Below are 13,084 nucleotides of genomic sequence, written 5' to 3' on the forward strand. Positions count from 1 at the left end.
TAGTTAATTATATTACGATGTTACGAAAGGTCACTGCTTCAACAAATACTATCAATCGAAATATTAGCGATTGTGTTTATAAAATACGACTATTTTTCTTTCCAAGAAACCTCAATACTTAGTGAAAAGATTAAAATTAATTAAAGATTTCCACCTAATGAATTTACTCTGTGAAGTTAGTTAAATATATTTTAACTAGCTGTCGTCCGACACTCCATCCGCGCGGAATTAAAAAAAATATTAAGTATTCGATGTGTTCTTTCAGACTATGTTCTACATCTGTGCCAAATTTAATTAAAATCCGTTCAGCCGTTCCGGAGATACCTTATAACAAACATCCATCCATCCAAACATTCTCATTAACAATATTAGTAAGATTGAGAATAATTTTACCATTAAAAGAAAAGTGACAGACAGACTCATCTAAATTGTGACTTTCTAATAAATTCCATTAAAAGAACTTAGTTTTTTACTGCGCTTACCTTGAAGTTATTGTTGTCCATTGTTAGTAAATAAAAGTACGAGTATTATCCTTTTTTTGTATAAATCACGAGCATTCAGTCACGATTCGATTTATAAATAGTTTCTTTTATTACAAAGTTATTAAAGGACTCGATTTTTAAAATAGAAGTGAATTTATGATTTTAATTCTATCTGTAAGTGACATGATGGGTTTTACACTGCATAAATATTATAGTAATATTGTTATATCACTTAAGTAGCCGCGTCTAAACAATTGGTTGAGCAAACTCAACAAAACATGCGGTTCAAGGTAAACCTTAGTTTATTAGTTTGTCGCTAGCTCGCAGTTACGTCACGTTTAAATTTAACCCATCGGCAGTGAGAGGTAAACTGAGCTTGCTTCGAGCTAATTGTTAGCGTTTTTAGTTTTGTTCAAAAAATAATTCATAGCGTATTAGAATTGAAGTACTTCGCCTATTTATACAATAATATAATACTAATAATATAATAATATACAATAATAAGATGGCCATAGTTTAAAAGTTTATGCTAACGCTAAAAGTTTATAACCGTGAACAGTTATTTACGACTTTTATATACGATAAAGTTTTTAATTTAATAATTAAAATGTAAGGTTTGTAGTATGCGGAACGTTCTCAACTAATGGATTAGGTAGCACATTTTTATTCTAATTAATTGTTAGGAATTCCATTTTATATGAATAATTTATTGTTTTATATAACTGTTTAAATAAATAAATATATTATTTTTAAAATGAGTATATAGAAAAGAATGCTAACGTAATTGGTTAGTTAATTATTTATAGTTTGTAACTATAATTGTTCAGGCAGGTTTTATATACTGACATCTCTCACAGAAATAAATAATAACTTTATTTAAAATCCAAAATTTGAGAATGCACAAGTCTTAGTAAAGTTTAAAACTGCTCCAACTAACCATATGAGTGTCATCTGGCTTGAGAACTGTTTATATTATCATCAAAAACGTTGATTTCTGGACATAGGTCCTTTCTGACAGAATTTTTCTCACAGAAAAAATTCCTCGTTCCTTGCAGCGAACTAAACTCTACACATTTCTTAAAATTAAATCGATAGGAAAGGAATGGTTAAACAATGGCAAGCGGCATATTATTTTGGGCACGTCCCTGATCACAGAATTCATTATGCACTACGAAAAAAAGTGTGAAGTAGGTAAGAGGGCCCAAAAAGGCACACAAAAGTTCGCGATCCCTGAATTAGGATATCTGCTACACTTTAAATCGTTCAATAGACACTAAAGAAGGCCCTTAGGGTACATTTTATATGAGAATTGCACACTAAGGGAACATAATTAAAACGTCTCTGAGTAAAAAGTTGTTGTTTAACAAATCAAGTGATAATAAATCATCAACATGATAATCTGCTTCATAACTTGTCAGTTATTTATGGATATTTTTTACATTAATTCAAGGCGACGCGACGGCCGAGCTTGCATTTAATTTACTTATAAAGTGATGAGGAAAATATAACATAACCTTAATAATAAAGATTTCGCTTCCCTAGTCTACATTTAAACAAAGACTAAAATGTTCTTACTCAGATATGTACTTGGTTACGTGATTTTTATCATATTCTTGAGCATTATAACCTTGTATTACAATGGGTATAAACATACTAGCGCCCTTTTTCATTCATCATCTCCTAGTCTTTGTCCCACACTATGTGGCGCATGAGATTTTCGTCCACTAGATCAATCTATCTTTTGTAGTTTAATTCTTCATCCCTTTCAATTTCTTCAATGATGACAGAGACAGCAGTTTGGACGGGTGTTTCTGGATTCGAAACTCAAAGTTACGTTTCCGAACAGCTTTTATATACAGTAAAAGAATTAAATACGCTATCCACGAATATTGAATATCGAAAAAATTGTCACCATAAATTGTATAATTTAGCTATGACAATTTTTTGACCTAATTATATTTTTATCATCAACTGACGTTTCACAGATATGAGTACCAAATAGACGCCGTCATCTGTATTAGTGGAGTAATAGGTCCAAACAATAACACGTCACGTCACGTTCTCGCCACTGTCACGTTGAATTAATGAAATGACACGCGCGTGTTTATAATCAACAGAATTTAATGTCCATTTACCTAATACGCATTTACATCCGTGTGACGACAAATTACTACAGCTGCGCAATTTGTTAATTTTGCCATAGAATTCCACTGCCACAATTGTGTTAGGGATTACAATGTGTATCAATAAAGTTATCGCAGCAGTGGAGTTCTACGGTAATATCTGTTTCGAAACATCTTTTAACTTCATTCAAGGCAAGTAAAACGTGTAAAAATAACATTTACGTTCTACGCATATTGTTAATGTTTGCTCATATAATAATTTTCGTATACAAAACGTGATATTAACATTAGAAGACATTTCAAGGATTTACTTCACTATGTTTGTACTAATAACAGGGCCGGTTTAAACGGCGCCCAGGGCAACATTTTTGCGGCGCCCCCTTTTTTGGTGTAGGAGATATCTACCAAAGATAGGGTGTCATAGGGGGCATCACAGGAACCCCTTTATATCGGACACTGGCGCCTGAGGCGCCCCAAGTGTCCGGCGCCCTGGGCGGTCGCCACAACTCGCCCTACCCTAACGCCGCTACTGACCAATAAGTTAGCCGAGTATAATTGTAATAGGTAGGTTTTAATGAAGTCCCCTATTTGAAAACTTATGTGTCGGCACAGAAAACACTTTTAACTTAAACATGATGCTTTTTACAATACTGGATAAGCATTTCGATTGTTACATTTTATTGTACACAGAATAAAATTAAGGTTGAAATTTTTACGTATATTTTCGTGTCGAAATTACAAATTATTTGTAGGCAACATTAGACGCCAACTAAGTTAAAATAGAGCCCTGAATTTCGTCAGCTTAATTAGTCATCACAAATATTCAATACAACATAGTTTCTATAATGTTACGAAATATTTATAAAAGCGAAATAATAGAAATAGCATCTACGAAAAATCTATTTATTTGTTTTAATTTTTTTTTAAAACATACACTGAGTTGGTTTTTTTTAATAGAAAACGGACAAATGTTAGAGATGTTTCTTCCACAGTTGAGAGAGTATTATATAACTACATGTGTTAAACAATATTGTACTGAAGTAAGAGATTGTTGATTTTTAAAATTAATAATTACTTGTTTTTAATGAATATAATTGCAAAGTACCACTCCACCCCAATAGAACATGTTAATAGTTGTGAGCATTTGATTGTATCAAAGATAAAGCTGTGCTCTATCGGGGTACAAAAACCCCGGTTGCTGGTAATGTGGGGTAACATGGTTCCTCAGTCACCGATGGGTGACCAACCGTGGTAACGACTCGACTGTGACAGTACCGTAAACCGTTAAGTCGGTGGTGATTGTTTGAATTTCCTCAGACCCACTTATTTTGTCGTCGTTACTATTTTTGAGTTTATAATTTTATTAAATGGCAGTCTATATATCAAAGTTTAGGTAATAATATGTACTTAGTTTTGTTTTTTTTTGTGACCAAGTTCCTCTGAAGCGGAGAATAGAAAGAGGCCTATACAGTTGTGTTAATGTTACCTTTTTGTTCTTTGTTAGGTTACGAATCTAGTCAATATACGTTCGTCTCGTGTCATCAACCGAATTAGAAACCGGTTCGCAATTAATTTTAATCAAATGTAGACTATAAACATTGTAGATAAGATTGTGATGTGTCAACCATCCTAATTTTTGACGCATTCTCACGGTTTCCCTTCGTATCTAATATAGAATTTCAGATGCTCTGATATTTCTGAGAACTTTATGACGGTGTGAAAGTGACGTGTGAGTTTTAAATTTTTGAGCAATTAAGTCAAGTTTTTTTAATAGCTGGGTATGTGGTATCTCTATACCTTAAGCCTTACAATATGGCTTTCGTAATTTTTATTAGTATTTCTTACGTTATTACGTGTCTAAAAAATAAGTAAAAATAACCACAAACTAGTAGCAATAGATTCCTAGAAGAGAAACCATCTTCAAGAATTGGCTTAATTCCGACTGTCGCTAACTGTGATCTGTGACTAGTTATTTTTGTTAGTAGGTGACCAGTTTACATTTACTATGTAGGTCTTATATTTATAACGTATGCGTAACTACTATGTAGCTAGGACTGTTAATATTTTCATATAAATATTTAACTGTAAACTCTACTACAGTAAAGAAAATCTCCGACTTTTTTCATCTACTAACTTTATCTCTCTCTTTTTTACTTGGGGTTGTCGTGTAATATATTATATACATACTAGCTGTCGCCTGCGAATTCATCCGTGCAGCATTAAAAAACTTAAAAAGTAGCCTATGTGTTCTTCCAGAGTGTGTTCTCTATCTGTGCCAAATTTCATCAAGATCCGTTAAGCAGTTCCGGAGGTACCTTTTGACAAACATCCATCCATCTAAAAATTCGCATTTATAATATTAGTAAGATAAGAAGTAAGACATCTATAGCGTACCAGAATAAATGCGAACAAATGTAGAACGATTTTTACTGATTCGATCAGTATTACCATGGTTTTAAATTGCTCGAATATCTGTACAATCCATTTTGTTTGTCTGTATTTTATTTTAATACAATGAGGTATTAACAACATTATGTTTTGGCAGTGTTAGTGTCATAGTTTTTACACAATGATTTAAATATTACAGTTCGTTACTTTGGTATTACAAGTTTGTCTACATACTAATATTTATATCGTGATATATCACTTTTCATAAATTTTTGATGTCATTGACTCATACTTATCACGTATATGTTCTTATCTATAAGTCCAGTTCTCATCAATAGATGGCACTGCAATGGGGGATAAAAAATATAGTTATTTAATTTTTTAAAGTTATTTTTTTTTCAATTTTTATAATTCGTTCTCTTTCAAAAATTTAAAACGCAAAAAGGTGCTTCCGATACCGGGAATCGAACCCGAGCCTCCTGGGTGAGAGCCAGGTATCCTAGCCACTAGACCATATCGGATGATGCTAAAAGACTGAATTTATTTATTACATTTGGAAAGTTAATAATGTTTGTTAAATATTTTGATGAATGAATAATTTTTTTGTTAAATAAGATCAGTACATTTTCAGTTTATCTAATGTTTTATATGAATTATCATACAGATTGTTAAGAACTTTAATAAAGTTTATTTTTGTTGCTTTCACCAGATGCAGTCAACATATAAGATCATCAAAAGTATTTAGTGTTAGTAATTTATGAAAATGGAAATTTTGATCTTTTAAAAACGCAAAAAAAGAGTTGCATCGACCGGGAATCGAACCCGGGCCGCCCGCGTGGCAGGCGAGCATTCTACCACTGAACCATCGATGCTTATGTATTGATCTTAAAAGAACCATCTAGTCCAAAATTGTAGTTTTTAATTAGAAATCAATTTCAATAAAAAATATACATTATTTACCACGCGGATTTTTTTTGTAAGTAAATAATAATATATTTTATGACTATAAAATGTATTATTTTTGTAAAAGCTAGTTACATGCTGGTAAAATAATTTTAACGTTGAGTCGGTGTATGGCACTTGATATAACAAAAACGTATGCCCAGACGACGGGCGGGACTATATCACTGACAGCTTTCGCTGAAGTGCCCTTATGTTATGAATGCTTAGCGAACATGCGAGACGCATTAAGGTGCGTACACATAGTCGTAGGTATACTGTTTTTTTACAAATTTTATTCATAATATTTGTATCTATACGACGTAATTAAATACTGAAGAATAAATTTATTGAAAACACCGCCTAATATCAACTCACCATGAAATTATAATGTGTTGAGTAACAGTTAAGTTTTGTTTTTCATTTAGTATTTCGGAACTCTAACTCTAGTCCAAAGATAAATCAATAATTTAAAGTTCAGTTCAATATATTATGTACATAATTAATTAAGATAGAGCCGTTTTACGAAGCTTTTTTTGTGATACTCTATTACTATTCTTTGTGTATTTCACTTTAAGATGTTTTAAATAAAACAATAATGTTTAATTTTCAAGTTAATGTGTACATACCTTTACTTTCGCTTATTTGCCATCGCCATTACGTCGGCGTGGTGCGAGCGTCGAACCTGCGACCGCGTCATACCATGCACGCAGTTTATGCTATTCTATGCTAGTCTAGTAATTGCTGACGCTATTTGTGATTTACTTTACGTGTATTTTATGTTACAATTGCTGAAATCAGCATCTGTTTTAATGCGATGTAAAATGGTAAGAATTTAAAATGTCCAACATATTACTAATATTATAAACTAGCTGTTGCCTTGGACTACGTCTGAGAGAACAGCTATCAAATATAACATCGAAGTGTAGTACAAAACAGAAGTCAAACTAAGCTGTGATTTAGACTAAGATGCCGTTGTCAGAAAACCGTCCATGATAATTGACTTAGGAACGCATAGAGAAAAAATAATTAAATATGGATTTTTGTCTCATTTATGTACAAGATAATATAACATATGTTTAACATACGTCATGGATATAATATATGTTTTACAATTCATGCATCATTTTTGTACCTAACTTAGGAATGCATAAGTTTATCAACTAAAAGACATATATGTAGGTATTTATTTATGATAATATGACGTAACAGTAGAACTATGTAGAAACAACATATAGTTAGTATAAAATAACAATATTGAACAAAGGATTCATATAATAAATAAAAATATTAAGGATAACCTTTTTGTTTTACAGAAAGATAATGCTTAAAAAATATTCAATAAAAATCTTGTGACGAGAACAATAGAGAAAATTTTGTAAATAAGATGAGTTTAATTTACATATTTTTTTTACCTAACTCAATGTTTTATGATAAAATTATGTAAAATGATAATATAAATTGTTCTTGTTTGGACAATCAACGGTGTGACCTAATTCCAGTCACGTCGAGCCGCAATGCCACGGTTCCCAGGTTCCCAGTTCTTGATACCCCGGAGCACGTCCTATACTATACGCATCGATTTGAATTATCTCACTTTCTACTCCCGACTAAATTTCAGTGTGAAACTGTTTCAATGAAATGACTGTGGTAAACGTATTTACCACAGTCAAAACGTATTCAATATTTGATATATTAAATATGGATTTATTGCAACCTCTGTGTGAAATTGATTTAAAAAAAAATATAACGTAAGGTGGCAAACGAGCAAACGGCCACCTGGATTCGCCATAGTAGCAAGGCGACCGTTGCCCATAGACATCCGCAAATGCAGATGCGTTGCCTACCTTTAATCAACGGAGAAGGGGACGCACAGAAAGAGGATATTTCTCCTTCCTATGCGTCCCCTCTTCCGCCAAATCCACTTCCCCTTCCCATCCTTTCCTATTAAGACCTTTCTTAATAGGGAAGGATGGGAAGGGAAAGAGGACTAAAATTAGGCCACCGGTACCAAAAATTATGCTTAAAACAATAATGTCGAATTAAATTTATAGCGTTTGTACTTTTTTTTCGTCCACAGGACTCGAATTGGTGTGTGTAGTGTAGAGTTTAAAAAGGAATATGTAAATTATTCCAATTTTGTCTTATGTCCGATACAATAAATATACAAATTATTAGGATAGGCAAAGGGAAGTATATATTATAATTTTATTCAAAACTAGGTCGAGAAGCCCCCAAAGGGGAATGCTGGCCGCTAAGGTTGTCACGCTATGCTCAGATAATTTATGATGCTTCGTGACGTAGGAACGGAAAATTTATTTACTACGAGCTCACCTAATTACAATGGGCAGTTGTATTTAAAAAAAAGTTCCAACTAATTAACAAAAGAATAGCTGAAATTAGTACATCGACCAGATCTCTGTATATATCACGTTATGTTTACAGGTTCGCTCTAGAGATATTTTGTGCCATTAAATATCACGACATGAAGGTTGAGGTTTCAAGGACTATTAAATCCTTCGAATATATTGACAGCCCTTAAGCCTGTAGTTTGCTAGCTTCATGTTACCTGACACTTAAGTTATAATACTAGGTACTTGTTATGGAAAAGCTTTTAAGTTGTTAAGAATTTCCCCTATATCGAAGTAAAGTTTGTTTTCATCCTTACTTACTACAATCTTTCCGATTTTCAGTTGTGCATAATAATGAAGTCGGTTAAAAATAACACGACCATTTTTTAGTTATTTGTTCCGTCTCCTATATGTAGTTCAATTAAATATAGACTAAGAGAACCACAGAACAACCTGTTGATTATACTTTGAACTTGGCCACTTACTGGCCCGGTAATACTAGGTAATGTCAACGCTAGAGGCGATTCCGTGTTGCCATTACGCAAATATCAGGTGTCGAGAGATGTGCTAATTCCTTGAATGTCTGGAAACATTTGTAGCTCGCGGCCACTTGCGAGAAATGATAAATGCAGTGCAGTTGAGGTTTGTTGACTGTCTTTTTGATGCTATGTTAAACGAATGAATAAAGTTTTGTGACCCTTGAACTCTGAAGGGTAAAAACGTTGTTTGTACTTCACACCATTTTAGGCAAAGTTAGCTTCTTATTTAGTAAAACAATTACGATATGTTGTACTCGATCATAAATGAAAATGAAAGCCTAATGAGAATATATATATTTATAAATCGGAAGAACGGACAAAAAACACAAAATTTTAAGCCAGTGTTAAACTATCTTTGTATCCATAGAAAAATATGGGTTTACATTTCATTGGTTGTTTTGTTTTATCAGAATAATTTATAGTAAATCTTTCCAACATTAGAAAATGGTGAAGGCTTATTACAAATTACGTATAGCTAGTGAGGGGGTAGTTTATGAATTATACATGCATCCATCACAATATCATAATCAGTGGTATGGCGGTCGCTGCACGACGGTGCACTCAGCCTATGCAATGAAAGCTATTAGACAGGGGAGTCCAATCTTTAGCCCGCGTAACATTGATTAATATAGAAACTATATTTTTATACTTAAATTAGATTGTATACACTTTTAATTTCATATCTTCGAACTATATTGTTCACAATTCAGGCACATCTTATGACTTGTTCCATAAAAACATAATGGCACACATTTATTTATAAGGTTAGCTAGTTATTGGGCGCTGGAGACTTCAACCATCAATCAGATTTCCATCGTTATTTTTAATATAAACTATTTTTTACGATAGTACAAGGAATTAGTTATGTTAAAATAATTTTGTCAGTTACATTTTTCACCTTTCTCTCCAGTACACGGCTCCTTTTGACATTTAAACATATATTTCTCACAACATACGTGTAATTATTACAATTAAGTCACAAATAAATGCATTAATTAGTCAATGTAATATTTTTGATACATTGAGATCTACACGATGCAGAATTAAGATTAAGGATTGGTGACCCCTGAAAAGACATTATTTACGAAACCGGTCGACCAAGCTCTGAACTCGCGTATTCCCACATTTAATCTTTTTTACCCATATCTCATCTTTTTGTTTGAAATTAAGTAATTATCCATTGAACAAAGTTTTATTTATTGAACGGTACGATCAAAATTTGTCGGAAACATTGAAAACAAAGTACTAAGAGCATTTATTGGATCTGTAAAATATTTCTCAAGATCGTTATTCCATTCATTCAGAAATGAACGAATAATCTTGATTGAATGAGTGCCATTATCAGTCGGTTAATGGTAAGGTTCCTTAGCGTACATTTACTTTGAAAAATTTACTTAAGTATAGAAAGGCTAAAGTAATCATTCTTTTAACTTTTTTACTAAATTAAAGACCCAATAAAATTTAACTCTGTATCCGCATAGAATAAAAGTTGAAAAGATCTTCCTTTTTTATCTGCAAATTTGTTCATCGAAGAGAATTACTGGGTATTACATTTCCCTGATAATATTTTTCGCATGCTCATGTCTGTTCTTTGTTATGTCTTCGTTAGTTTCCCAAATAAAGTGCAATAGAAGAAAACTTCATTCAGAATAGTATAGGGCACGTCCGCGAAGTAGAAAGTGGGTCGGGAGTTGTCAGTCCCTCGGGAACAGTTGCCGGTTCGCCGCAGCGAATTGGGCCAGGGCGTAACTCCGCATTCTATATCGATTTTGTTGTAACGAAAGTTCACCTATATCTAGCTTGTTGTAACTTGTATTTGAATATGTCTAGGTATTGTTTCAAGCTGTACAAGTAGAATGTAACCACTTTGTATATATACCTACCTATTATGTCGTCAATCATATACAAGAGAATTTGCTTTTTGTTTTTTTTTTAAGTCGGTTTATTGTTGTTTTAAATATAGAACTATTTCACCGTGATTTTTACTAAATTGAAGCCCCAATAAAAGTTGGAAAAATATTCCTTTTTGTCGATTTTTTTTTTATAATTTGCTTTTTAACTTTTGTTAAAAATAAGAATAACGAGTATATAAAAAAAAGGTTCAAACATTATATCTTTTAATTTACTTCATCATTCATTTACAACCTTTATCAATCAATTGACTTATTCTGCACTGAGATTAGTGTCAAAATAAATTAGATAATCGATATTGCGGAGCGAAATTATTGTACGTGTCGCAAATCAGTGAGCGACGGGTCCATTCAGGTCCGCGGCCGCTGCGCTGGTGCGAAGCGGTTGACATCTAAAATTTATTAATACGAAGCAACAGGGGCATAGATCTCTGCCCAGCTGCATACTGCAAGCGGGAGTCATGAGCCCATGAGCCGCTCAGTCGCCTTGCAGCGCGCGCTCGGAATACACGTGCAGTGTGTTATCGCGTCGCGTCTCTACATTTATTTTGTTATTTTCGATTTCCGTTATTAACCAAATATACTGCATCCACGTTCATATTGACTGTGTCGAATTCGAAACGTCAATTCTATTTCCGAATTTGGAACGCCGTGTTTGTTTGTAAACAGTGATGGGGTGATTTTATATTTGGAATACTTTCCGACTTACGCCCCGGGCATAGACAAGTTTTAGAGTTTTTAAGTGATTTTGACGAATAAACTACAGTGAAATTTGTGGTTCGAAGGAAATTTTCTTTTTTTTTGTGCCAGTGATGTGATTTAGTGAATATCTTCAATATGTTTGGAGTTTTCATTCGGAGGTGGAAACCAAAAAGGTGGGTTTTACTAATCATCAAAATATTTTATTCAATGATTGGTGTTATACTTCATATGAATTTTTGACGTCAGTTGTTTCGTAGTCGGTATTTGGAACATTTAGTTAGTACTAGTAGTAAAAATTCCGGGTTCGAAAAATTCACACTTTATTTATTTAAAATTTATACACGTAAATGAAAAGAATTTGAAAAAAAAAATCATTTACATACTCAGGTTAGACTACGATCTTGGCCACCTTTGTGTTCGTTGCGAGGGTCGTTCACACTTGAATATAATTAACATTAATTGATTATAAAAATATATTAAATTTAAATAAGGTTAATTTCCAAATAACTATAATCTTTAAAAATAAATATGATAGTAAGTTCAACGACTTTGGTATTTAAATTATTGTGAATTTTACGATTTTTTTTATTTTACTACGTTACATAATTCTGGCCAGTTTTACTGAGAAGAAATAATAGTGAGCACACAAGGGATGATAAAGTTTCGTACTAAAAATATTGTTGTAAAGTTGAGAAAGAGTCACTATTATTTGCAATGTTCACTGTATAAAAGTTTGATAACCTATCAAAGCCCTTTTCATTGTTTATTTCGTTACTTAATCAAGTTATGTATAAACATAACCAAAGGTTGCATTATTCGTTGTAACAAGTTACGTAATAAGTAACCTGTGACACCTATTCGTGCTTTATCACGGCCCTAAAATCGGATGCGTCTATGAATGCTGTTCTTAGAAAACGTCATAAACTGTGTGAGATTGCTACTTCGTGTGAGGTTGGTTAATTTCGATGGCTCCTTCGTATTTTATCGATCTTTAGCATTTAAAATAATGATAAAATAAGAATTGTTGAATTGTCTATAATATTTACTTTGAATTGTATACGTGGGAGAAATTAATTTATTGCACTTTATTGCAATTTATATATGCTATCAGACGACAGTATATACCTTATTAAGCTATTATCAGGTTGATATAAAATATCAAGCTAATAGAAAGTAGTACACAATGTTCACAAGTACTGTGTAAATTAGAAAGCGATTGCTTAATTTTATTACACGTGGGAGATTAAACATGTCATTTAAGACTACCTTGACTCTTAGATCTGAGTATTCACTATAACTTTTTATTGACTTCATTCCATTCATTTCTGCTTTAAAATTTCAAGGAAAAAACAATATAACTGGTAAAGAAGTATTATCTATTTAGTATATGTCACTATATCTACATATATCTTGGTTTATCTACCACTGTTATAGTTAGCTCATTGCTTCTTCTTAACTACGATCATCTATCTATATATAAAATAAAGTCGTGTTAGTTACACTATTTATAACTCAAGATCGGTCAAACTGATTTAGCTGAAAATTGATGGGGAGGTAGCTTAGAACTAGGAGGTGGACATAGGAACTTTTTTATCTTGTGTGCATTTTTTTTATTCCGCGCGGACGGAGTCGCGGGTAAAAGCTAGTGTA

General features: G+C 32.6%; 1 protein-coding gene and 2 non-coding genes across 3 annotated transcripts in view; 1 reads left to right on the forward strand and 2 right to left on the reverse strand.

Moving 5' to 3' along the window:
* Positions 1–5,442: 5,442 nt before the first annotated feature.
* Trnae-cuc lies at positions 5,443–5,514 on the reverse strand. Its single transcript has one exon. It is a non-coding gene; the product is annotated as a tRNA-Glu (tRNA).
* Positions 5,515–5,794: 280 nt separating this feature from the next.
* Trnag-gcc lies at positions 5,795–5,865 on the reverse strand. Its single transcript has one exon. It is a non-coding gene; the product is annotated as a tRNA-Gly (tRNA).
* A 5,334-nt stretch (positions 5,866–11,199) lies between these two features.
* LOC106718512 overlaps positions 11,200–13,084 on the forward strand; it is a 281,801-nt gene continuing 279,916 nt past the window's right edge. Inside the window, exon 1 of the mRNA XM_014512606.2 lies at positions 11,200–11,607. Coding sequence (XP_014368092.2) covers positions 11,570–11,607 — 38 coding nt within the window. The 5' untranslated portion in view covers positions 11,200–11,569. The remainder of the gene's footprint in view (positions 11,608–13,084) is intronic.

Source organism: Papilio machaon, chromosome 4, assembly GCF_912999745.1.
Source record: "Papilio machaon chromosome 4, ilPapMach1.1, whole genome shotgun sequence".
Lineage (NCBI taxonomy): Eukaryota > Metazoa > Arthropoda > Insecta > Lepidoptera > Papilionidae > Papilio > Papilio machaon.